The sequence below is a fragment of the Enhydra lutris genome, unplaced genomic scaffold (genome assembly GCF_002288905.1).
Source record: "Enhydra lutris kenyoni isolate GAN:26980312 unplaced genomic scaffold, ASM228890v2 scaffoldscaffold37, whole genome shotgun sequence".
Classification (NCBI taxonomy): domain Eukaryota; kingdom Metazoa; phylum Chordata; class Mammalia; order Carnivora; family Mustelidae; genus Enhydra; species Enhydra lutris.
Genome location: NW_019154121.1, coordinates 32,316,065 through 32,343,542, shown reverse-complemented (window position 1 = coordinate 32,343,542; position 27,478 = coordinate 32,316,065). Strand labels below are relative to the sequence as shown.

At 49.9% G+C, this 27,478-nt stretch overlaps 1 protein-coding gene across 1 annotated transcript in view; it reads left to right on the top strand.

Moving 5' to 3' along the window:
* The first annotated feature begins 8,189 nt into the window (after positions 1 to 8,189).
* The window catches only part of LOC111154448 (basic proline-rich protein-like), a 36,598-nt gene continuing 17,309 nt past the window's right edge, over positions 8,190 to 27,478 (top strand). The window contains exons 1-2 of the mRNA XM_022514055.1: positions 8,190 to 8,532; positions 9,056 to 9,178. Of these exons, the coding sequence (XP_022369763.1) occupies positions 8,190 to 8,532; positions 9,056 to 9,178 (466 nt within the window). The remainder of the gene's footprint in view (positions 8,533 to 9,055; positions 9,179 to 27,478) is intronic.

Genomic DNA, 27,478 nt, shown 5'->3' with positions numbered 1-27,478 from the left:
GGGTGCCTCGAGGACCCTGTGATCAGGGATTCCCAGTCGATCCCACAAGTTGTGTCCATATTCCAGCCCATTTTCCCAGCTGGACCAAAGCGAATTACTAAGGATGGCATGGAAAGCCACTCCACACCCTTGTGGCACCCCCTCAACCTTGGCTTGCCAGCCCCACTGGTCAGCATCTCACCCAGATGATGTCCCTGCAACAGAGAGACAGTGTCCACCCAGGTCAACACAGCCCACAGATATTGCTCGGGCCTCAAGGTGAACACATCCCTGGAGCCGTCCCCACAGTGCCCTGCTCTCAGCCACCGGCTGTCTGCTTGCTACTGTGAGCTGCCTTGAATTTGGGGATGGAGGCCAACAAAGCAATACATAAAAACGCCAGCCCTCCTGCAGCCATCCAGCCGGTCCTGCACTGGCCAGTCACGCTAAGGTCTTCCTGGGGTCCCCATGCAGTCCCCTCCTGTTTCTGGGCCCAGGCCAGGATGATTTCCTTCCGTGAAAGACATTTCTCCAGATGTGAGCGCCCAGCAGAGGACATCAGGAAAGGGCACCGGCTTCAGCCTCTTCAGAGTCTATGCTGGGGACCTTTGAGCAGAACGAGATCCAGATGACACTTCTGCTCCCAAAATGTCAGGGCTGCTCTAGAGGAACACCAGGGTTTGTGATGGTTTGGGGTGAACTTCTTGAATAATCTGCCTCAGCCACCTTCCCTGCAAGACTGTGGCCTCCTCACTGCCCTCCTGCCCATTTCAAGGGCCCTCACCTGCCCACAAGCATAGCCCACAGCCCCTCCAGCACCTCCTTGCCCCGTGTAGATAGAACTCCCTGTGAAGACATGCGAGTGGGCTGGTTTGCCAGAGGTAACCAAGGACACATCACTACATGTTACTGTGGAGCTCCCGCCCGCCTGAGGATGGTCTAGGTCTGGGTCAGCCAGGATGCTCAGGAACCCTCCAAGAGCAGGGCAGCAGGCTCCTGCTCCCACAAGCACACCTGTCTGGAGAGGGTGGCTGGCGGACCTGAGAGAGAGCTCCCTGGGGGCAGCCACAGAAAGGAGCCCGTCCCTCCAGGAAGGTGCTGAGCCCTGGGGGAAAGCTCAGAAGGAAGCCCCAGCATGCTTTCCTGGTGGAGAGGTGACCTGCACCAGATGGCCTGTTGGGAGGGCTTTGGGCCATGCAAGAGGAACTGAGAGAGAAAATAACCTCCAGATGCCCCAGGGCCTGGAGCACACAGGGAAGCATCTCGTGACAAACTTTTTAAAAATATATGTAAGCGAGAGCAGATACTGCTGGGAAGATGGCAGGGTAGGAGGACCCTGGGCTTACCTCTTGCCATGTGGCCACCTAGAGAGTACCTGCATCGACATAAATAACCCAGAAAGCGACCCAAAGCCTGGCAGCGTGGACTCTCCATAGCCAAGCATAGACAAAAGGCCACCACGATGCAGATCTAGCCTCTCTAATCACTTTTGGCAAGGTCCCATCAAAGCGGTGCCACCAGCGGTCGGTGTGCAGGCAGCCCAGATGAGGGCCAGCATCACTCCAAATTGACTCCTGCCCCCATGGAAGGGGAGGACGACCACACACACCAGTCTGACTGCGGTCTCAGCGGTGGGCTGGGGGCAGGCAGCTGGTCTGACTGCAGGCCCCACCCAGCAGCAAACTCTTCTCAGGGACCACACAGGGGAAGTGCCACAGTTTGGTGCTACTACATCTCTGGCAAACACCTACTCTGACTCAACTCAAGCCCAAGGCAGCCCCCAACCAGCCCACTAACACCACGGGCACCAGACTCTGCACACAACAGGCAGAGAGCCATCACAGCCTAGAGTGAAGGCAAACGGAGCTACACCACAATGGCAGGACACCCCTGTAGCAACACACATAGGAGACACCCCTGAAGCACCATTTTCTGGTGAAAAGGAGACGTTGCCCTGTGGGGCACTGCAGGGCCCCTTCCTCACAAAACCACTACTTCCAAGTGTGGGTGACATCGCTGACTCTCCTAAAACAGAGAAACAGACAAAGATATAGACAAAGTGAGGAGACAGAGGACTATGTCCCAAATGAATGAGCAAAACAAAATCATAGCAAGGAATCTAAATGAAATGGAGAGGAGTGATACACCTGGTAGTGAATTTAAAGCAATGCTGATAAAAGTACTCACTAGAATTGAGAAAGGAGTGTAGGACTTCCCTGACACCCTTCACAAAGGGATAGAAGACCTAAAAAAGAACCAATTAGAGAAAATGAACTCACTTAATGAAAATAAAAATAGACCACCCGGAATAAGTAACAAACAAGAGGAAGTAGAAGGATGGATCAGCAACCTGGAGGACAGTGTCATGGAAAGTAATCAAGGTGAGCAGATAAGGGGGCAGGGGATACACAAAATGAGAAGAGATCCAGGGAACATAGCAACACTGTCAAGCATAACAGTTGCATCATGGGGATCCCAGAACAAGAAGAGCAAGGAAAGGTGGCAAAGGTTTATTTGAAGAAATAATAGCTGAAAACTTCCTGAATCTGGGGAAGGAAAGAGAAATCCAGATACAGGAGGCACAGAGAGCCCCCAACAAAACCAATCCAAAGAGGTCTACACCAAGATACAAAGTAAATAAGATGGCCAAATGCAGTGGCAAAGAGAATTTTAAAAGCAGCAAGAGAAAGGAAAACAGGTACATACATGAGAAACCCCATAAGGCTATAAGTAGATTTTTCAGCAGAAACTTTACAGTCCAGAAGGGAGCAGCATGACATACTCAAAAAGTGCTAAAAGGAAAATATCTGCAACCAAGAATAATCTACCCAGCAAGGCTTTCATTTAGAATAGAAGGAGAGATAGAGTTTCCCAGAAAAACAAAAGTTAAAGAAATTCATGACCAGGAGCAAAACCAGCCACGTTCCCATCACAATGATACCATCAGCTTGTGAGTCTGAAATCCACAGTCCGGCCTCCCTCCTCCCCAAGTCACATACACAGCCTTTTCAATGCCAAGTCAACATTTCTTCACCACAGATTGAGGACTGAAACTGACACCCTTCCCCTCAAATTGCAGCCCCTGTGCTCAAGTTTGTGCACAAAAGTGGACATAATTATAACAACAGAATGAAACAATCCAAATAGTGACACCAATTCTGTGGACTATATCATGGATAAAAGGAGTGTGCTAGGCTAAGAATATCTCCAACATGCACATCAAAGATACACACAGCACAATTCTGGTTACTAAAAGGAACAAACCTGGCAAGAATAAAAGAAGATGAAATCACAGAGGGAGACAAACCATACGAGACTCTTAGGCATAGGAAACAAACTGAGGGTTGTTGAGGGGAAGGGGTTAACTGGTGAAGACACTAAGGAGGGCAAATGATGGGATGAGCACTGGGTGTTCTATAAGACTGAAGAATCCCTGAACTCTACCTCTGAAGCTAATAATACACTATATGTTAATTAATTAAATTTAAATTTTAAAAAAGAAACCCCAAAATATATGTAAGAGCAAGCTGAAAGATTGCTTGATTTATAAAATGAACTGGAGAAGCAAAGCATTTGACTCTTAGTTCACCTGAATAAAGTTTCTGAGAAGTCATCCAAGCCCCAGTCCCCTCTCCTTCCCTCTGGATGGGGCAAGGGTCCAGATCCAGGAAGAGTCCAGTTGACATTCACTGCCCCCATTCCAGCATGTGGCCTCAGCATCAGGACCTATTGGTGCTGCCTTCTGGAGACAAAGTGGAGGCACATTCTCTTGTGGGGTTGGGCAAACCTATCCTGCAGCTCCCTCTGTCCTTCCAACCCTTCCAGAAAGGCCCTCAAGCAGTCTGTTTGAGCCAGATGAACCTTGCAGGATGTGCACTCCAGAAAACAGGAGTCATTCTGAAGCAGAAAGGAAACGGTTTGACTGGGAGATCTGGGATTTTCTCAGGTGGGCTCCACGCACAGCTAATCCCTCAAATGAATGGGAATCTAACAGGTTCCCGAAGCCTAGTCACTCCCCCAATATCAGAGAAGCTCCCGAAGTCTCCCTGACTCTCAGCTCTCCCCAAGGCCCACCCTCCTCCAGAGGCAGCTGATCAGAGGGGGGCTTAATGACTTTCCAGCAGACACTATTGCTAGATGTCCCAGCAGTCCCCACAAGGGACAAACAGGCCCTACAAGTGTGCCCTGTGAGCGAACAGCCTGGGTCCAGAGCATCGAGATGTGAACCCCAAACCTGCTTCCAACTGCCAGACCTGTGAGCAGCTCGTAACTTCTGAGAAGATGGGCTTGTTAACTGCAGGAAGCTCTAGAATCAGTCCCAACCCTTAGTAAGGGCTAACTGAGGGTTAGCAGTTTCTCATTTCTTAATTGAAGGAATGTCAATCTTCCCATGAGGAGCTTATAATTAAAGAAAAAGTCCAGGGCACCTGGGTGGCTCAGTGGATTAAGCCGCTGCCTTCGGCTCGGGTCATGATCTCAGGGTCCTGGGATCGAGTTCCGCATCGGGTTCTCTGCTCGGCGGGGAGCCTGCTTCCCCCTTCCTCTCCTCTGCCTGCCTCTCTGCCTACTTGTGATCTCTCTCTGTCAAATAAATAAAAAAAAAATCTTAAAAAAAAAAAAGAAAAAAAAGAAAAAGTCCAACACTTAGAAAACTGACTAACAGAAACAACACAGATAATCAAAGAACAAAAAATTATAAAAACAAGAATAAGGAAAAAGTTATACACCCCATAAGTAAAATAAAAAACTGGATACCTTAATTTCCCAAAAGAATGGCACTATTCAGTGATGATGATGCAAGGTTAGAGTTATACTATGTAGTATGATATTATAAATTTCATATTTGGTGGTTTTATTATCTATCATAGTTTTACCATAAGGCAATATACCTCTTATACCATAAAGCATATTATTATCCTGTATTTATTTCCTCTATAAACATTAAACCTGTTAGAACTTTATTTTTTTAAGATATTTATTTGTTTATTTATTTATTTATTTATTTATTTGACAGAGGCAGAGCAAGAGAGGAAACGTAATCAGGGAGAGTGGGAGAGGGAGAAGCAGGCTTCCCGCTGAGTAGGGAGCCGGATGCAGGGCTCAGTCCCAGGACCCTGAGATCTCGACCTCAGCCAAAGGCAGATGCTTAGCTACTGAGCCACCCAGGTGCCCTATAAACCTGTTATAACTTTAAAATGTTCATTCCAGTTAGTAGGTTTATCTCTAGGGGTTTTCCCTAATTAAATATTCAGAGTTCTGCACAATGATTCATGTACAAAAATGGTCATTATGATGTTATTTATAATAAAGATGTCAGAGAACTGAAAACAATAAAAATGTTGGGTCACTTAAGGATGGTTAAATAACCTGTGATTTAGACTACTGGATGAAGACTCCGACATGGAAGGTCCACATTGGGCAAGGGTACCATGAGGAAAGTGGGGCCATGTGCCAATCCATCTTTTGCAAAGTACACTGAGTCAGCCACATACAGGCTGAGCATTCTCGAACAAGATCAAAATTACAGGAAAGAGTCACCATAAGTAAGCAGGAGGAACAAGTTGCCACCCTGTGTAATCTGAGAGGCATTTACTGCCTGAGACAGCTCTCTTGGGTGGTTCAACCAGAAACACTAACCACTGTGCCTCCCTGTAATGATTAACTCTACCAAGCAAACCATTACGAGCGCAACGCAAATTACCTGATCCAAATGCTCACCTGCCAAGGGTATTCAAGGATGAAATTTAGATAAGCACCTTTGATCAAATGGACTGGAGAAGGAAAAGCTCATCTAACCCAGGGTCTCGATTACCACCAGGATGGAACCCATCTTCATACACAGCTCAGTGTCTCTTCCTGAGGTCCCAACTCATATCTCCACTTGTACATCAGATATCCTCCCTGATAGCTCATCCCACACTCAGCATCTTCTTCCCATTTCACAGTGATGAAGAGTTGATTTGTCAAGAAGATATAAACAACCCTAAATGTGCAGGCAGCTAATGACCATCAAGATGCACAAAGCAGAATGGACAAAATTTTTTAAAAATAAAAAATAAAAAGAACAGACAAATCCACACACATAACTGGAGATTTTAACCCACTTCTCTAAAAAGTCAATAAGGATATAGAAAATTTGAACAGTATCAGTCAACTTGGCCTAGTGAACACAGTCAGAGGACTTCACCCAACAACTGTGGAACATGTGTCTTTCCAAGAGCACACAGATACTTGACCATGTGTTAAGCCATGAAGCAAGTCTCGATAGATTTCAAATGAACAAAACCATACACAGTAGATTTTCTGACCACAACAGAATTAAACTAGAAATCAGTAACAAAAACAAGTAGAAAACACTGAACATTAAGTTAAGCAACACATCTGTCTAAATAAATGAAAAAAGAAATCACAAGGAAAGTTATAAAATATTTTGAACTAAATGAAAACAAAAACGCAGTGTATCAAAATTTGTTGAACGCAACTAAAGAAATCCTTGGTGGAAATTTTAAAACTTAAAATATAGATATAGTGAGTGCTGTGAAGTGTAAACCTGGCGATTCACAGACCTCCTGTACCCTGGGGCTAATAATACATTACATGTTAATTTAAGAATTTTAAAATTTTTAAAAAATAAAAAAATATAGATATTAGCAAAGAAAATGAGAAAAATCAATGAATTTGCTTCCACTTCATGAGAAGAACAAATCAAGGGGCACCTGGATGGCTCAGTGGGTTAAAGCCTCTGCCTCCCGCTTGGGTCATGATCCCAGGGTCCTGGGATCGAGCCCCGCATCAGGCTCTCTACTCAGCGGGGAGCCTGCTTCCCTTCCTCTCTCTCTGCCTGCCTCTCTGCCTACCTGTGATCTCTCTCTCTCTCTGTCAAATAAATAAATAAAATTTTTAAGAAAAGAAGAAGAAGGGGTGCCTGGGTGGCTCAGTGGGTTAAGCCGCTGCCTTCGGCTCAGGTCATGATCTTAGGTCCTTGGGATCGAGTCCCGCATCCGGCTCTCTGCTCAGCAGGGAGCCTGCTTCCCTCTCTCTCTCTCTCTCTCTCTACCTGCCTCTCCATCTACTTGTGATCTCTCTCTGTCAAATAAATAAATAAAATCTTCAAAAAAAAAAAGAAAGAAAAGAAGAAGAAGAAGAAGAAATCAACAGCTTCTTTCCCAGTCTGTTGTTTCTCTTGTTCTGTCGAGCTGGAAGCCTTATAGGCACCCTAAATTCTTCCTCATCCTGCCGGTACACCCAAGGGTCTTGCCATCACTACCCCACCACCGTCTCCCTGTTGGCTCTTCAATGTGGTTCCGCATTCCCCTCTTTGTAGCCTCACTATTTTGCAAGGGGCTAAACCAGCAGTCTCCTAAGTGGTCTCAGCCAAACTTGACCACCCCAGTCCTTCCCCAAATCAGCCACAGAAATTGCTGTCCAGCATGCCACTGACATCATGCTATCCCTCCAGCGACACGTACCTTGGAGTTCTTGTCACCTTCAGTAGCCCTCCACCACCAGAAACGTGGGAGTCTTGCAAATGACTCACACGGGTCCTTGGCTCCCACCACCCCAACCAGCTGATGCTCCCCATGTCCTCACAGCTGGTGTGGCCCCCACCAGCACACCCTCCTCCGCCGGCTCCACAAGGAGATACCAGGTATTCCCTCCTGGGAAGCCTTTCTTCACATCTCCCGGGTTGTTGTTATCCCCATTCTGTGCCTCTCTTGTTCCTAATGTCCCCTGTGTACCTCCTTCATACCTGATGATAAGTTTCCCTGTGAATGTTCTAGTCTCCCTTTTCCCCTATATTCTTGAGTTCTTGAGACAGGAAGACATCTCGGTCACCTCTGCCTCCCCACCCTGAGAAGCCACTGCAGGAAGCAGGTCCCTGCTGACTTGCCCCGTAATAATTTGCAGGTGAGTGTTGAGGTCAGCGAGCTGGCTCCAGAAGGATGCAGGGATCTGGCCCAAGTTGGAAGGTAGCCTCTCTTGGCCGTGCTCTCCTGGGACGCTTAAACTCACGCAGTGGATATTTCAGAGTACATAAAAACCGACTGCCTAAGGGTCTCCTACTCTCTTCTTTCTGATGAAGGGCAGTACGGATGACACTTTCCTCTACTCAGAGAAAACCTTTACCTGGTAATAGGGTTCCTAAAGACTAACCCATGAGAACTTTCCAGAGAATACTTCCCAGTGAATTTTGAGCCAGTTCTTCAAGAATGTTTCGAGTCGAGGCGCGCGCTGGTCCTGCTCGTCCTGCAGCTGGTGGTGAGCAGCGGATGCACCTGTCCCTGAAGGCGGGTCTGCCAAGGTGCCCCCCAGGGCTGGGGGATGAGTCTCAGCACCTGCAACTCCACCAGCTGCGCCGCTGCGCCTGGCAGAAGGACAGACGTCCTCCTCGGGAGCTCAGACTGAAGGAGAGGCCAGCAGCGCCCCTGTCCAAGCCCCAGGGGGGACCCGTGTCGCTAGCCATCCTTCCTCAAGGCCGCGAGGCGAAGGAGCTGCAGAGCAAGGGCATGGCGACCTCCGGCCCGCGCTGCTCAGGAACGGTGACTGCAGTCAGTAACCTTCACATCCGCCCTTGGATCCCGAGGGGGCCTCGGTCTTCAGGGAAGTGTCCCCTCGGGGCAGTTCCACCCCGGGCAGGCGCGGTCAGGCTCTCAGTGGGCAGCTCGCGCTTGATTAGGTCACGACTACGGGAGCCTGGGGCCTATTTTCTTGGAAATACGTTTGAAAATATTTAATTCTATGAGGGGAGAAAAGGCCCAATTAAAAATAAAGTGACTCATTTCTTCAAGCGGGTCGCTTTGGCTCCTTCCCTCTGCCTCAGCGCAAGACACCCGTTGCCACAGCAACCTGCGCGGAATGGAAAATGGTCCAGATTTCAGAGAAGGAGTTTCTGGGTTTGTTTGGATGGGACTGTCCGGATCCTTCCGTTCTCGAAGCGCAGACGATGTGGTTCGCGCCGGGGCAGGCAGGGCGCACGGGGCAGGAAGGTCCCCCGCGGGGCTCGCTGGCCTCAGGGTCAGAAGCGCCGCCTGGACGAGAGCCTCGGGGCCGCGCGCCGGCCGGTCCATCCCTACAGACGACCCCTCCCCGGGCGCGGCCCTGCTCCCGCCCGTCTGTCGCCGCGAACCGGCCCGCCAGGCCCCTACGCGCCAGCCGGAGCCCCGGGACCCCCGCCTTCACGAGGCCCTTCCCCAGGCAGGTGCGGATGCTCGTATCACCAGGGGGCTCTTGCGGGTCCTTTCCGGGAAATCAAAATCAGAGTTCACTTTTAAAACCAAAAAGGAAAAATGAGCATGGGCTAGAGCTTCACCTTGTGGATAAATAGGAATCCCAGGTGGAGGAAGGGGTTAATGTGCTAAAAATGAAAACCAAAAAGTGCTAAAAGAATTTGTAGGTGAATTTCTCCACCATTGGTTGAGAAAGTTCTTCCTAATGTCAAAGAAAATTCCTGTATTTTACTGCACAAAAGTTCTTAGGTTGTACCACATTTTAAAGTTCTGCTTACCAAATAAAGAACACCAATGCACTGAATTAAAAGGCAAGTAATAATATAGAAAAATATTTGCAAGAGTTATGAAAAGGAGTCAATATTCCTAAGGCTCAGTCAGTAAGCAAGCTACCAAGACGCCATGAATAAGTGGGCAGATCACTTAAAAAGCTAAGCCACAGAGTATAAGTAAAAATACCTCATAAATACATGAAAATTGTTCAATGTCACAAGAAAGTAAAGTGATGCATTTTTATGTCCCAATACTTAAAATAATTTGTAAAGTTAAATAAGTAATGTTCCACATAGACTGTTACTAATAGAACTAAACTGGTCCAAATTTTCACAAAAAAAGCATTTCAGCAAATACAGCATTAACTTAAAAATATTTGTGAACTTCAACCAAATAATTTCACTTCTTATCCTAGGAAAATAAATCCGATTCTAGGCAAATATCTATGTACAAAGATGCACACATAATGAGAACTGGGAGAACAGGCCGGAACTGGGTGGAAAGGCTAGATCCCAGTTTGCCCGTTTACTGGGGTATCCTGTGACCAAGCACATCCATGAAATTTTAATGATAAAAAATAATGTTTAGGAAGCTAAGTGGAAAAGAAAACCAGCACTTAAATTGTATATAGAATCTTTCATTCATATAAAAACACACTAAAAATACTAAAAAACAAATACACAAGATATTAAGGTGGCTACTCTTGGAAACACTATTCCTTCATTTTCAGAAATTCATGCTTCCTTACTTTCAGCTAACATGTGCAAAGTGCCTTCTATTTACCGGGCGGAGTTCCTAGGGCACTGGGAGCTCAGATGTGTGCAGAACAAAGCACCCACGTTCCAGCGGGGAAGACGGCAGCCAAAAGACAGGTCAGAACAGGCCACAGCAGATACAGTCCGCATCTGCTCTGCAACTCAGGGGCACAAGAAGGTGAGGTCCCTTAGCACTGATACTGTGATGACAAGGCGAAAATACAATGAACACAATGGAAATAAAGCTTCTAAAATCTGGCGTACAGGCAATTCCTTATCGTGTAATGTACACACTGTCCAGAAGTGACTGTCCTTGCCATTTGCAATGGAATAATGTTGCCACGAATCACCACCTACCTTGTCTGACGTATGGCTTTGATGATTAGAGATAATGAGTGTAAAATACCGAGGACAGTTTATTAACCAAAATGTACTCTTGGTAAGTTACAGTCATCATCATACTCTTTTATTTTATTGTGTTATGTCAGTCACCACACAGTACGCCCTAGTTTGGGATGCAGTGTTCCACGATTCATTGTTTGCGTGTAAGACCCAGGGCTCCATGCAATCTGTGCCATCATCATACTTTGAAGTGGAAATGAAATCTTTTCATTTCATTCAAAATAATTTGTTTCTTATGAAGTTACTCCCAACCAAGAGCCTAATTTCAGACATTTGCCTTCAAGTACAAGTGTATGTTTGCTCTCATGGTAATTCGTCTTTCCTCTCCTCTCCTGGAATGAGTGTCCACCAGGAGATGGCCGTCCATGTAGGACTCTGCTTGGCTTCTGGACACTCCCTTCCTCCCATCACAGAATGCAAGGTCCACTCCTCAGCATGAAGGGAGCTACATACAGTGAAGGATCACTGGGGAAGCAAAGGGCAAGCTCTTGCAGACTTTAGTAAGAAACAAATAAGGTATTTACTTTGGCTCTTTATTTACGTTTTCACATTAAATTTCATGTAATAATTTATGCACATGGCTTTAAATAAAGAAAAAAGCTTCTTTAATTAAGTAATAATGGATATGAATATACTAATTTTGGGGGAAAAAAAAACAAGTGCCAAATCAATAAATCATGTATTTTGTTATGATTAAATCTCCTTCATGCAATTCAGGCTACCACGACTGGGTTTAGTGATGATTCAGATCAAAAGTATAGGGAGGGACGCCTGGGTGGCTCAGTTGGTTAAGCAGCTGCCTTCGGCTCAGGTCATGATTCCAGTGTCCTGGGATCGAGTCCCACATCGGGCTCCTAGCTTGGCGGGAAGCCTGCTTCTCCCTTTGCCTCTGCCTGCCGCTCTGTATGCCTGTGCTCGCCCGCCCTGTCTCTCTCTTTCTCTCTCTGACAAATAAATAAAATCTTAAAAAAAAAAAAAGTATAGGGAAAGTATGACCAGCGGTAGTAATTAGACTTCAAATTACTCCTCTAAACCCCCTGAACCCTTTTCTGTAATTAAAAAAAACTTATACAAACATTGAAACAAATTACATATAAATGTTAAAAACCAAGCCACCCTCAAATTTCTTTGCAAAGCTCTATGTCAGATTTATAACCAGCCAAAGCCTTTTCATATGTGAACTGGACAAGATGAATATTCAGAAAATACAAACACGGATGTCACCCAGGGACTGTAACTTACTTTTTTATGAAGACACATGCCAAATATTGGACAAAGGAAGAAAATGGAAAATTTCAAGAATGAGAAAGTGACGGTGTTAAAAAATAAAAAACTGTCAGTAACCAATCAGTTGAAATAGAGACGATCTAAATAATCACACTGTGCTTTTGAAGTTAAATGCAGATGTAAGAAAACCCTCAATATGGAATCGTATCACATAAGAATCTATGAGACAGCACCAGTAATCATTGAAGCAGTAGATGTGACCATACATGCTGAGCTGTAGGCATAAAGACAGCACGTGCACCAAGATGAGAAAGAACATTCTAAAATCACACCTTCTACAGAAGGGGATTCAAGAGACAGCATTTCACTATCGACCCTACTATTTAGGAAATATAGGCTAAAGAAAGCCTTTAAAAACTAAAAGTAATCCCTGGTTAACACTGAATATAGTAAATATTGCTTCTAAGACAGAGGAATTAAAGGAAAGAAAACACGATTCATACACTGAAAGAAGGAAGCAGTGTGCAAGCCTTTGTTAAAATGATGGAACATTGCTTAAGTCAGATCTAATTCTGGATGACTCATAGGGTGATTTCTCTGTTGGAAAATAAAATTCAGATTGTACCTAAAACCAAATTCCAACCATCTGCTACTTTTAAAAGTTACACCTAAAATAAACAAATGACGCTAAAAAATCTCCATATTTATATATTGGCAAAGAACACAGGCAAAAACAATGAAAAGTAATGCAGGGAGGATGACCAGTGGAAGCAGGAGGACGGTGGGCAGAGCAGGAGGATGGTGGGCAGAGCAGGGAGGATGGTGGGCGGAGCAGGGAGGATGATGGGTGGAGCAGGAGGGCGGTGGGCGGAGCAGGAGGATGGTGGGTAGAGCAGAGAAGAAGGTGGGCGGAGCAGGAGGATGGGATTGGAAGCCAGAGGACGTCTAACGTGATAGACAGCTTACCTGTCGCACTTTTATGCTAATGAGGCAACTTTCTGGTTGCCCGGCGGCTGGACTAAGGAGAGCCCATTTGTGACAAGACGAATTACTAATGCGGGACGTTGCAGCCCCTCCCACCAACCTCGCAGGCCCTGCCCGGCGGGAGTCCAGGCCGGTCCAACACTCCCCTGGGCGGCAGAGGAAGACGAAGTCCAGAGCAGAAGCGAAGTAGATACGCAGAGATGCAGCCCTACAGGAGAATGGGGAGGGGGCGCAAACGCCAGGGTCAGGGTGAAGGAGCAGCCGGCAGGGTGGGAGGCTCTGGGAGTTCGGGGTGAGGGGAGAGGACAGAACGCACAAGGATATTTGCTGGAGCCTTGGGACCTGGAAGGAACTGGTCCTTCAGGGAAGAAGACATTTACCCTGTTTCTGTGCCTGGCGGGAGGCACCTCTCAGACATACCCCCCCACCACGACCCCTGGATGTGAAGGGGCCTGGGAGCTGGGCCATCCTGAGCACCAGGGAGCAGGGGACTGGCTGAAGCGGGACTGACCCCTGAGCCTCTGAGGGAAGTTCCCCACTGTGGGTGCCTGAGGGCCTCTTCCCTGCAGGCACAAACTGGGGGGTTTCAGTGCGCCCCCCACCCGTCCTCCCCAGCTCCAGCATCAAAAAGTCTTCACAGAAGGGACGTCCGAGCACATTCCCCTTCTGTCCAGTGGTCCTAGGGGCCTCTCTTTCTTTCCCTGGGGACTCCCTCCCATGCCTTGTGAAGCAAATCTGAGGCTGGTGGTTAGGGGGGCTGAGAACAGCGGGTGTGGTGGGGGGTGGGGGATGGCACCCGCAGCACCAAGCTCTTTGGTTTTAGGCAGTGCCTGACCTACTTGTCTCCCGACAGTGTGAGTGCGGCCAACTTCTCACTGATGGGAAAGGCTGGGGAAATATTTCTGAGTGGAGACTTAATTAATTGGTACTTGATTGCTCTATTTGAGCCTCTGATGATTTTTTTTTAAGAGAGGGAGGCAGGGGGGTGCCTGGGTGGCTCAGTCAATGAAGCCACTGCCTTCAGCTCGGGTCATGCATGGTCCCAGGGTCCTGGGATCAAGCCCCACATCGGGCTCTCTGCTCAGCGGGGAGCCTGCTTCCTCCTCTCCCTCTGCCTGCCTCTCTGCCTGCTTGGGATCTCTGTCTGTCACATTAAAAAAAAGAGAGAGGGAGGGAGGGAGGGAGGGAGGGGCCGAGGAAGACAGAGAGGGAATCCCAAGCCGACTGCACTCTGAATACAGAGCCCAATGCGGGGCTTGACCTTAGGACCCTGAGATCATGACCTGAGCCGGACTCAGGAGTCGGAGGCCTAGCCGACTGAGCCGCCCAGGAGCCCTAAGCACCTAAGGGTTATTAATCTTTGTAAATTCCCTGTAGAGCGTGAGAGAGGATGGCTTTGGCTCCCGTGCCACTTCCCCAGAAAGTGGAGAGCAGCAGGGCAAGAGCGAGATCGTGCTGTGAGTGGCTGTGCCCAAGTCGGGCTCCCAGGCGCTGCTCCAGGACAGGACACGGACAGACAGAAGGAGTCAGTCCCACGCAGGGCTGGGGCTCCTCTGCTCTGAGCCGCTCCAGACTCTGCAATGGCAGCAGGAGTGGAAATCTGACTTTGAGGGCACTGTCAGTGCTGGAGGCCGGGCACCCACCGCGGCCACTGGTGGCCGTCCCCACCAGTCTGTGCACCAAGACTTAAGCTGTTCTCTGGGAAACATAACCCTACTGGGGCAGCCTGAACCCAGGCTTTGTCTGCCTTGGTTTGTCTTCCTCAAAGACCCCTCAGAACCGAACGAGGAGCGGGTTTTGAGGACGCAGTTCCCTCCAGATCATTCCAGAATGAAATGCAGCTCCTGAGTGTCTGGCCCACCACCAGCACCACCCGGTCCCCAGGGCCTGCTCCCTGGCCTGTTCCTTTCCCAGGACAGCGTGATCCCCTCCCTGGACTGGAGCACGGCCACCAGAGTCCTGAAACTTTAAGACGATTCAAAAACTCCTCAGCTTTGGTGAAGAAATAGAGCTAGACAATGCTTTTTCAAGTTTCTTCATAGATTTAAAGGCGGATTCTCTCCCTTTCGTCAATTTCTAAAAGAAGAGAAGAGGGAAAAGGGAATGAAAAAAGAAAGCAAACAAGGAAAGAAGAAAGAGAAAGTCTGTCATCTTCATATATAAAAAAAAAAAAAAACTTATTCATTACTTGGTTACTCAACAAATAATGGTGCTTTTTGGTAAAGCCACCCAAATCTGAGTTCCGTGAGAGCAGGGACTTGGTTCTTTACCCGGCCTTTGTAAGAGTGCCTGACGCACAGTGGACACTCCGTTAATATTTGTTGAACTAATTATACATTTAAATATTTGAAGCAAAAGAAACAGTTGAAGATTTGGGTGGAAAAGATTTTTCCCTAAGTTTCAAGAGTTCTTCCTGAGGAAGAAGAGAAATGATTTTTCTGAAGTTTCCTGATGTTTCTCTCTGCCCTGCCTTCCCACTCACCCTTGCCCCAACTCGGAAGAGATCAGCACCCTTCTGATCCATGTTCCCTTTCTAAGGTCATGGGCAGGACGTTTCCAACAGTACCTGCCATTTTAAGACATGGAAATCCCTGATGAAGACAAGGAAGGCACAACCCATACGCGGCACCCCCCGAAAAATGGATACGTAGGTGGGTACAGCTTAAGAGACGTGGATCCCCTAAAGCCCGTTCATGGAAACAAGGGTAGGAATCCACGCCCCAGTGGAGTGACCTCCAAGCCGGCCCCTTCAAACCCTGGGCCCCAGTGACGCCCGGACTGGCCCTGCCCTAGCTCATTCTCCTGCGTCTTCAGAATTTGACAGGCTGGCAGAGGCAGTATTTGGCGGGAGAGTTAGGAAGGTTTCTGCAGCAAATAGGGGCGAAGCCTCCAGACAGTTTCCAGAGCAAAGGCCCAATACGATCCTACGCAAGGACGAGGCGGCATGATGGCCAAGACTCTGGACTGGTCAGCCCAGTCCGGGTTAACCTCTACCTACTGGCAGAGACACGACCTTCTAAGCAGAATTTTAATGAATTTTAATGAAAATTTCAGAGGACGCGTTGAGAAATACTGCTCAGATTCTATTATCTAAAAGTAAATACCTTTCCCTAACTTACTTTTCATTTTTAATTATTACATTCTCAGGCCAAAAACCATTTATCACTTATCACTGTAAACTTGGGCATATCCACAATAAAGTCATCAGGGATACAACAGCAAGAAAGCGATCTTCCAGGAGTAGAAAGGAACTTACCTTGATTCTACCGTGGAGGGTGCTAAGGGACATCAAGTTAACCCCTTACTCCCCCCGGAGATCTAGACACAGAGAGGCTTGTCCACCAGCCTGAGGACTCACAGCAGAGCACAGCTCCCCTCTCACCTACTGAGTGCAGCCAGCGGAGGAGACAAGAGGCAGTGACCTGTGGTCTTAGCACACTCCACTGGTCCGGGTGGTCAGGCTGAGTTTCAGGCCGGGCCTCAGAGTTCCCAAAAGCTCCCCAGGGACTTCCGAGTGCTTCCAGGATTGGGCGCCTTGGTTGCAAGGGTGCCTTGCACACCGGTCATTAGGTTTATCTGCGAGCTTCCTCCTGCCCTGTTCCCCTCTCCCGTGGGAGATGAAGACTTTCCCCAAGAGGGCATCTCAATGCCGATGTGAGTGGACCTTCTGGGAACCATACAAAGTCCAGAGGAAAGAGGTTAAGTTACTCTGTCGCTCACAATCTGGGGAACAGAGTCCACCCAACTCACCCCAATCTATTATCTCTCCATCCAAATCCATTTGCTTCTTATATCAGGAAAGCTTGGCCCTAGAAGTAGGTGATTTCTATTCTGTTCAAGTATTATTTGAGTACTTTCCTGAGGATTTTGTGGTTTGATTTTGGGATTAGTGTGCCCTATTCTAAGCATTATAAATCATTTTTTGATCACACAGAATTAACTAATTATAAAATAATTTGCTAAAGTAGGTTTTGGCCTGCATTGATAGTTATGAGATCACTCAACACAGGCCTTACAGAACACTTTCTGGAACAGCTCGTTTCATAACGTTGACGTTAAAAGCCCGGCTCTTCCCCGACAGGTCTGACTTCTCTGGGTCCACAGAGGGCAGTTTACCAGAAAGGACAGCCGGTCTTGCTTCCAAGGAGCGGTAGCTATTTCTACAGCCCTCAGTGTGTGTCATTTTGCTTGATCCAAGGCCCCTTAAACACATGATGGGGGCTGGAGGCTCGGAGGCCGCCTAGCCTGAAGCTGAGTCTTGGGATTTCCAGGTGGATCACTATGGGAAGTCTGGCTCTGGGCCATTTAAATCAGGGCAAAACAGTCAGAAACGTGTGACTCTTCTGGTCGTAGCTGCAGAACACAGACCAGCCAGTAGATAGAACCCTGTCCGTTTACTGACCCGCTGCGTTTACTACCTACAACGACAGCGGGAGGAGTTCAAGGAATCAGCTCATGCAACAATGGGACCAAAAACCCAAAACCCACAGGCCGGGCCAGCAGACCACCCACAAAAGCAAGACATCTGTGCTACCGCCCAGAGGAAGATCTTCTTTAAGGAAACCTCAGTGTTTGCTTTTAGGTCTTTCTACGGATTGGAGGAGGCCCACCCACACTGCTGAGAATAATTTCCTTCTCATCTGCTGATGGGAGGTGTTGAGCCAGTCTACAAAATACGCTCCTGAACTTGCCTCTTCCCGCCTACGACACGGGCGTGAGAACCGGGGCTGTCACTTGTGGCGCATGGGGAACCGTGAAAACCTGATGGGGATTTGGCCCTCGTATCATCCAGCCCCTGAGCTAGGGGCCTGCGGTCACCTTCTCCCGACTTCTTTCCGTGTGAGTAAGGGCTCCTCCCTCGGTAAGGAAGCCGGCGGATTCCAAGCGTGAGAGCCTGTCCTTGGAGCCGAAGCATTTCTTAAAGACGCAGCGGCTCTGTCGGAGAGACTCGGTCCGGAGCAACCTCAGCGGCAAGGAACACACACCTGCTCAGGGTCTAATTAGGAGGTTCGTTGAAAGGACAAGGAGGTTGAGGGCAAAAGGCACCTCGGCAGCCGCCAGCCAGGTGCGGCAGGAGCTCAAACCTGGCTCGGAGGAGCTCAAACCTGGCTCGGAGGCCGTCCAGCCTCGAGGAGGGCCTGGGAGCCCACAGCAGCCGCGGGGACCGACAGGTAAGACCAGAACTCTGCCACGGTGCGGCCTCATCATCCCCGCTTCCCTTCCTCCCATTCAGGGCCTGCCCTGCGGCCGGGCGGCCCCACCTCGTCTGCGCAGGGGGCCCCATCTACATCCAGCTCCCCGGCTCCGCTCCGGCACTCTGCTGCCTGCAGACTCCGTGGGTGACGAGCTCCGTTGGGGTTGCCAGGCATCATCAGATACGCTAGTATCGCTCAGAATGAGAACCACCTGCGGCCTGTGAGAGCACTGTGGGCTCCTGGGACCTATCCCAGACGGACTGTATCGCAGAGGAGGGACAGTGATGGGGGTCTGCCTCACTAGCAGCCCCCAAGGGTTCCTCGTGCCCTCGGGAGGAGCACACTGACTTCTAAGATGTGCCTGCCTTCTGCGGGATAGGCCGGAGGCCGCTGACCCGTGGCAGAGAACCTGAACCTCACCCAGAGACAAGGCTTCCCTCTGAGAGCCGTTCCACCAGGTGTCTGGTGGAATATTCCAGGATGGGGGAGCTTCAGAACAGAGACGTGTTCTCATACTCTTGGATGGAGGAGTACCTGGGAGAAAGCAAAAGCTCTTTACAAAAGTGCAAAGCTCCACTGCGGGAGGAGATGACAAAATAACCAGAAGGGCTTATTTACCCTGGAAACTTGCCTGTTTCCCACAGCAACCGAATGAGTCATGGGATTTGCTAGCCTAGGGTTGGGGGATGGTGCGCTCGTGTAAAGCTGAGAACCAAAGCTGCGAGGTTTCTAAATCCGCTTTTCAAATCTTCTCTCAGACTTTTGGTCACGAAATCCAAGGCTTCTATGGAAAGAGCAGGTTTCTTAAGAGAGAACAGCTTTCTGGAGCTGTGCAGAGAGACTAGATGATCTCAAGCTTTGAGCTTGTGCCATAAATCATAGTGTGAAGAAAAATATAGAATGGCATGAAACAATTTTCCATCCCAAAACAAGATGAAAGTCTGTTGTGGGAAGAGGGTAAGCTGCTGCCAGGATCTCATCACAGCCCTAGAGACCTTAGAGCAGAAGCTGAGACCCAGAGCAGAAGCAAGGCCAGGGAAGCAGCAAGCAACGTTTGTACATAGAACCAGGGGCACGTCCACACTGTCCCCCTCCCGGCGGCCGCAGGGCTCTCCCAGGCAAAGCCTGGGCATCCCCAGCTCGCCCGCCCTCTCTGGCGCTCTGTACTCCAGTAGAGCTTTGCAAACAGAAGGCTTCTGCACGAATTGGTGGGATGGGTAAGGGAACAAACTGCAGACCAGTAGCCCGTGTATTGTTCCTCCCTGGTTCTGGACGGTGCAAAGCCCCAGGGCCTGCAGGCTCCTTGGGAATGGGAGCCACATGCATGTCATCCACCATTCACAGAAGCCCTGAGCATGCCATCCCTCCATTCACAGGAGCCATGAGCACACCAGCCACCATTCGCAGGGTTCCACTAGAATGACAACCTCAATAGTAACACTCACCGAGGGCATCTACACACCAGGAAAGACATTCATCATCCCGTCGCTTGTGCTCTAGGTGCTGTTATTACCCCATTTTACAGGCAAAGAAACCAAAGCTCGGTGAGGGCAGGCAACTCACCCAAGAGTGTCCAGTTAGCAAGTGGCACTCCAGTCCCCGGAGTAGACACTGGCAAGCCTCGTCTGGGATCCTAGGGCTCCACGTTTCTGGATGATGGTCTAATTTTTTTATCATGTTGTGTTAGTCACCATCAAATACATCATTAGTTTTTGATGCCATGTTCCAAGATCCATTGTCTGTGTACAACACCCACTGCTCCTTAAAATGGGCCTTCTTGGGCTTTCATACACCACCTACTGCTGTTAAATCGTGACTTTAATGAAGGCAATCAGAGTCAATGCTCCAGGAATGCAACGGTCGTTACAGAGCCGAGTAGTTAGGGTTTGTCTCCAAGGCTGGTTGCCTTTCTCTCTCTCGCTCTGTCCACGCCTGTGTCTTCTTAGTTCTCTCTGCAAACTCCACTACGCTGAGCATTCCAATAAGGCCGGGGGCTTTTTCTCCTCCCCAAGGTGCCCCCGCAGACCCTCCATGTCCTGGGACCTCCGAGGGCCATCAGGCCTGTCTCCAGGGCTGGATATTTCACATCTTCTTTCTTCTGGATTTTCTACCTTGTTTTCTTTGGTTACACCCTCAAGAGGCTTTCTCAAAAAGAAGACATCAGAAGAAACATTACCTGAGACTACGACTACATAAAACTTCTGCTATTTTATCTTATCAGTGATTTGCCTTCGTTCCAGGTGGAAGCCATTCCTGCTAGAACTAGCAAAGCCTTGTCCCAGCGACTTCCTGTGCTGAGAAGTCTGTTACAAACCCAGTTCTCACCTCCTTGGAGCTTTCCTGCCACCCTCCACTCCCTGGAACACGTTAGGGTCTTCTCTTGACTCTTGGAGCTCTGAAATGTAATGATGCTGGATCTCTGTCTGGATTGGGGTTTTTGTTGTTGTTTTGGTTTGGTTTTGCTTTGGATTTGGGGTTTGGGGCTTTCTTCATTCATTCAGAGAATCCAGTTAATCTGGAGACCTGTGTCCTTTAACTCTGGGGCATTACTCTTACATTTCTTTGATATTTTTCCTCTTCATTTTCTCCATTCGTTTTTCCATAATCCCTACTAATTAGGTATTCTTCGTTTACGTGTCTTGTCATTTTGCTGTGCTTTCTGGCTGTCTCCTTACTTTATCTCCCGACACTTCTACTGAATCTTTCATTCTGTAAATCATGTTTCTGATTTCCAGGAGCCCTTCTTAATCCCCCGATGGTTTTCCGTGTGGCATGGCGTTTGTGTTTATCAGTATGCTCTCAAAACTTCTGAGGAATCTATCTGTTCTCGGGCTTGTCTTTGCTTTCCAGAGGATCATTTTTAGTTGTTTTATTTCCGTCTATTTGCTATCAAAGACTTCAGTGTTTACCTACCTGTTTCCAGCACGTAGATACCTCCTTCTGTGGTTTCGTTTTCTCTAGGGAAGAAACCCCAGTGCTCCTGATGGAGGGCAGAGACTGACAGTGAGCATTCTCAGGCCAGAGTCCGACAGATCTCACACAGAACACGGTGAACTCCTGGGACAGTAGCTCCTAGATACCTAGCTCCTAAGTTGAGAAAAGCAGAAAGATTTGGGAGGAAGACAGCCTCTCAGCTTTCTGCAGTGATAGACTTAGGGTCTGCCCTTCATGGCCGGCACTTCTGATCTAGAGGGAAGCTTGGATCCCAACCAGCCCTTCCTGTTTCTTTGCCCGGGGAGGAGGGGCCCCCTCTCCATAGCCACACGGCAGGCCAGCTGCCTGGCCTGGCCTGGCCTCAGTAGGACATTTAGATCACCCTGCTTCTCTAGGCTGTAGAGCCTTAACTTCGAAGGGTCTCCCCATCTAGTCCACATGTACCCTCTCTCTCACTGGAGCTGCTGGGCTGGCTTCTCCCCCCGTCCCACCTAGTCCCCATTCTGATCCTCTACCTTCGTGGCCTGTCCTCCCAAAACCCGTCCTTCTCTTCTACCCAAACCCAGATGCCCAGGGTTAGAATGGGGTCAGCCTGATGCTGTCGTCAGGGGACACCTGTCAACATGTCTCTTCGGCATATGACGGATCATGGTGCCTTGATCACTTCCAGGGCTTGGGGAAGAATCAGGGAAGAACTGACAAGTAAGCACCTGCCTCAACTCCAAAAGAGCATTAAATAAATGGGTCGTAAAATTTTACTTTGTCCACAGGAAACTCAAATGTACTACCTTCGTCATTGAAACCAGGCTGCGCCCTCTTGCAGAGCACACATCCCCAGCCCGAGAGGGTTCAACGTCAGCTTCCGGTTGCAGAGCAGGTGAGGCTGGGCAGGGGCACTGAGCAGTGTGGCATCTCGTCCCTCATCCACCTCCGAGCGCCGCCCTCTCCGTGTGGCCGGCGTGCGTCCCGCGGCCTGTTTACCGATGCTATCGCCGTTTAAATGCCTCATCTGTAAGCGTCCAGCCCAGAACCGTGGGACCGAGCCCGCCACACATCTGCCGGTCACGTGCCGCCCCCCCCACCTCTTGCCAGTTCCCGCAGGGTGGGAGTTTGGGGTGAAGCTTCTCCTTAACTTTCTAAAACGGAAGCGTCTCTACTTGAATCAAAAAGGCAGTTCTTCACTCAGCAGACGTGAGCACTAGAAATCCTGGAGCCGCAGTTTGCAACTATAAAATCATTCCAAATAAAACCAAGGAAAGCCATCCTGGTGACATTCCAGGCACAAAGGGCAGGAGGGAGAGAAGTAGACTCAGCCGCTCTGCAGCTCTGCCACCGTGCTCAGAGGTTTCCGCCGCTCTCACAAGAGGCCAGGGCACTGTGAGAAGCAGGCCCTCCGGGATGGAAGTGCGGAGTCTTAGCTAAACCCAAGGACCCCTCACCGTCATCCCTGCGCGCTCCCCAGCAGGAGGGAGAGCTCTCGGGGGGAGGAGGGGAGAGCGAGTCCCGAGTTCTCACCCATCACAATGCCAGAGAGAGGCCGGAGCTGAAAGGGGCTGTCACCATCCGCATCAGTTAGAAGGTGAAATAATGTCCCATTTGTGCGGCAGGAAGAGAGGTGGCCAGGAAGTCCCAGAAGAAACTGCCCCTGTGACCACCCCCCAGGGAAGGGAGGGTTAGCACAAACTCCAAACCAACATCCCCGTTGGATACCCATCTTCTCAGAAAGACAGCTTGGCACCGCTGCCTGGTCACCCTGATGTGCCACGGTCCCCTCCATGGGAAGCTGAGGTCTCCCCGGGTTAGGCTCCTGCCTTGCACACTCTGGAGTGGGCCGGGAATGGGCTTGGCAGAACACAGGACTCTGACCGCTGCTGTCATTAAGGTGAGTCAGGAAAGTCATAACCAAATGAGTTTCATTCGTAAACACAACAAACTTTTTCTATAAGCAAAGAACAGGAAAATGTGTTTCCTTCAGACCAAGTTTCCCTCCTTTAGCTGGGAAACTCGATCAGTACAGCTAAAGCTCTGGACTTGCCCATGACCTCTTGTGCGACCCCAGCAAGTCATCGAAGCCTGGCCTGGCTTACCGACCCATTAAACAGGAACACTATCAACTTCCCCATCCACCTGCTCAGACTGGAACACGCCAGCCGGCACTCTGAAGCACAGAAGGTTCTGTAAACCCAGCTTTTCGTCCGTGCGGTTCCCGACAGGGTAGCAAGGCACCGAATCAAGGGAATTACATCATTTTAACAGACGGCCATTTCTTGAGAGCCTCAGAGCGGCCTCCCGGGAGAGGGATCCCTGGTCTGCAGAGGGACTGGCTAAGGGCTTCTGAGCCCCAGGGGGCCAGGCCCCTTCTCAGCCCCGGAAGCTCCAGGTAGGACCTGGTCGCGGCCCGCACCCCACCCCACCCCGTCTCCACCCATCACCCTGGTCCTCCTCAGAGCCACAGTCCCTGGGCAGATGGAGGGCATGATGTCATCATTCCTTAACATACTGTTTGGGCGAAGAAATTTGAAATGGAGCATTCTCAAGAGATATTCTTTATAAACTAAACCTTAAGGTCTTAAACCGGCTCCGCCTGTCAGACACCTTCTCTCAGAGCATGTTGGCCCCACAGGCATCTGGCCTTACAGACGGGTCCACAAGGGTCCACGAAACTTCAGAGGGCTGCCCGCCCCCCAGGAGTTCGGGTTCCCACTGCCACCGAGACCTTTCTGAGGCCTGTAGACTCTCCAAAGGACACTGGCATCGCCTCCTTCAGGCGCAGACCGGCCCGTCTGCTCCACCACTACCACCGCGAGGCGCCGGAGCGTGCACGCTGTCTGCCGTCCCACCAAGTTTTTAGTCAGAAAGCTGATGGGCAAAGGCTCAGTCAGCCCCATTGGCAGCCCCTAAGCCTCCTGCTGCCATTGAACAGGTAGACTGACAATCCAGACCCCGCGTCTGCGTGTTCTGTGTGGTGGGCTCGGGCTTGGCTGCGTGCAAAGGGACAACAGGTTTACTCAGGCAAACACACGGAGCTTGGCACAGATGTCCCCAGCCGCGTCTTGCTCTGAGGGACCCAGCTTGGGGACTGGACCGTGGAGGTCCGCCCTGGGCCTGGATCCAGCCCACTAGTTCCAGACCTCGAGAGACATCCAAGCCCTGCCCATTTTAAATAGTGGCCAGTAAGGACTCAGTATCAAAAGGACCATCTTTCATCATTAATCTTTCAAAGGATTTAAAATTTAAAAAGTAAAGGACACTCTGTTAAAGACATTTCTGCTCATCAGTCAGAACACATCTGGTGAACCAGCTCCCCCGAGAGAAGCGCTCCCAGGCAGAAACACAGACAAACGTCGCGTCAGAAGGTCTGCTCTGCCCGCCCCAGAGGCAACATGGACAAGTCAAGCCCTACTGGGGCCACAGGATCAGACAAGCCTGCGGTGAGCCTGGTGCCGGCCCCCATTGTCTCAGCTGCTTGAAACCATGCAGGCACAGCACAGTGAAAAGGCCCTCACGGCTGTATCACACCCCCCGGGGTCCCTGGCTCACAGCCCCAGGTCCAGAGTCCACAAATCAAAGACAAATCTAGACAGTGGCAGCTGTGACCCAAAGCTGGTAGGCCTCTAAAATTGATCAGAAGTTGAGAGAGGCCTGTGTGGTCCTACATCCTACAGACAGGTGCAGATGGCAGAATGTTCTAGAACGGTCTCCATCACTGAGAATTTGGAAGTCCTCACCCTCGTAGAGAAGACATCCCAGTATGGGAATCTCATCAATCATCCGGGCGTCCTCTTTCCTCTCTCTATCCACATTAGACCCGGTGACTTCTCTTCCAGAACACGGAGGCCCCCAGGAGCTTTAGTTATAGGCAGGAATGACTAATTCTGACCCCAAACCTCCTAGAGCCACGAGCCCAGAGGAGATCAGAGGCAGAGCCACAGGAGCCGTTTGGATGAGGGTGGCACACAGTGGGGCCTGTGGACAGCGAGGGCTTGCTCAGGGCACTCCAGCCGCCTTTGCGGGAGGAATGGGATTTTCCTCCACCAGCATCTAACTGCGGGCGGCCTGAAGAACACAGTGTGGTCAGAGTCTTTCCCCTAAGTTCTGGCTACAAAGGAGAGACTTGGTCAACACGCCGTCCTTGATCCATTGCGGGACGTGGTAGCAGCTCACAGACATGTAAACTCTCAGAAATCCAGAAGATTAGCTGTTCCCGAGTCGAGCGTTGGGAGGATTGGGTCAGGAGGCAATGGTGCGGCCATCACGTTGCACACAGCGGTAGTAGCCAGCTTCTTCCCAGCGACCGGTTAGCCCTGGCCCGCCCCAGAAGCCGTGCGACATATTTTGAAATCTCGTGTGTAATGCCTCCCGCCGCGTTCTCCTTTCTCAAGATTGTAGCTATTCAAGTCCTTCCTGGGTCCATGTGAAGTTTAGGGTGTTTTTTTTTTCTGTTTCTAATAAAAATGTTGGTTCCTAAGTATTTTATTATTTTGGATGCTAATGTAAATGAGATTGTTTCCTTAATTTCCTTGTCAGGTGGTTCTTTGCTGGTATATAGAAATGCAACTGGTGTTGGTGTCCTACAACTGTACTGAACTCATGTACGCATTCTGACAGCTTTTTGGGGTGTCCTCAGGGTTTTCTATGTATAGAATTATGTCATCTGCAAACAGAGACAAGTTTACTTTTCTTTTCCAGTTTGGACGCCTCCTGAGTCTTTGCCGTGACTGCTTGTCCGGCTTGGGCTCCCAGCTCTGTGTGGAGCGGGCGGTGAGTGTGGGTGCCCCGCTCCCTCCAGATCCTGATGCCTGACCTTCAGTGTGGTCTTAGCTGTGAGCTTGCCATCGACGGCCTTTATTAGTCCAATTTCTTCTATACCTAGTTCGTTGATCATTCCTACCATGAAAGAATGTTCTGTCTGGTCAAATACTTTTTCTGGAAAACATTCCTGGCCTTTTGGGACTTCTTTCTTATGGTCCTATGAAGCCTCAGCTTTCCGGCGGAGGGAGCAAAGTCTGGTGCATCGCACCGTGAGGCACCCTCGCTGTCAGGTTTCAGAGCTGACATCTTCTGAGTTTGCCTGATTTCTGAAGACAGAGCAAGAACATGGGCCCATCAAAGACTCTTGTCAGCTGTGAACAAAACAGCAAACAGTGCAGTCTTGGCCTGACTCTCTAGATGGAGACGCAGGATTTCAATCCGACCATGGAGGTGGTGACCGAGAAGAGGCCGCAGGGCAGAGACAGGAGCGGACGCCTTGGGAGAGTCGCTCAGGGGCCTGAGGAAGAGAAGCCCCAAGGGGAGGCCAAGGGGCAGGACCCGCTCTGCCATGGGAGGCGAGGAGGGCCAAGTGGCCCTGTCCCCACGTCGGTCTCCAGCGAGGGCGGGGGCACAGCCACCTCTTCTTTCAAACCCGCAGATTCCATCACAGTGAGAAAACAATTTTCATTTTTTGAAGACACTAAAAAAGTAGTTTACCACTAACCCACTCTTGGTTAACTGACCACAGTCTAGAAGGAGGAACTCATTCAGGATCATCTTGTGCTCACCCTTCATGCAGAGGGCCTGTCTCCCCGAAAACGACTCTTCCCTTCCCCGTGACCCACAGACTTTCCTTCCCCAGGTGGACTGCTCTCCTGCCAGAAGCTGGGACTCCGTGCCTGACCCTGCGTCCTAAAATCCTCACAGGGCCCTTTGATGAGCAGCCTGAGCCAGGCTTTGGCTCCAGAACCCGCCATGCCCGCCCACCCTTCCCAGTCCCCAGCCCTGCCTCGACCTTTCCACTCTTCGTGTCCCCAGAGGGGCGGTCCCTGCACGCATCAACCCTGGGCATCTCAGTGATGCTTTCTGTGCTGCGGGGCCGGCTGCTGTGAGAGGGTGTGTCTCAAGAGTCAGAGATCAGTTCTGTAAATCCGAAGTGTCTGGGGGTGGGGAGAGAGTCGGGCCTTCTGAGCGCTCCTCCAGTCATGACGCTCGTGGGTCTCCTGCTGCCTTCTCTGCAGCTGGGGTAGAGCAAGCTCCTTCTCCAAATGGCAGGTGGCAGGCACCCACACTAGAGCATCTGCCATGTCCCAAAGCCTTAATCTGTGCCCATAATGTCACCTTCTCCTTTCCTCCAAGCCCTTCTCATGGTCCCCAGAGGACTGTCTGTGTTGTCCTTCAGGCCCCTGCCCCCATGACCTGTGCATCTAGGAGACCCATGAAAAGCTACGTCAAGGCAGAAGCTGAGCGGCCAAAGCAGGAAGAAGAGGCACCATAAACTGAATGCATCGTGCGCTTCCGAATCAGAGGCTCAGAGTTGGGTGGGCCCTTAGCGACCTCCCCAGTGGTTTCCATCTGGTGGGACATTTTGTTCAATAAAACACAATACAGAATCCCAATATATAAAATGGGTCTGATGCTCTGGTTGATGGAGGCACGCGTAGCCCAGCAGCACATGAGTCAGAAGCCTGGACTGTCCCAGACCCTCCCAGCAGAGGGGCTCAAAAACAATTTGAAACGGAACACCTGT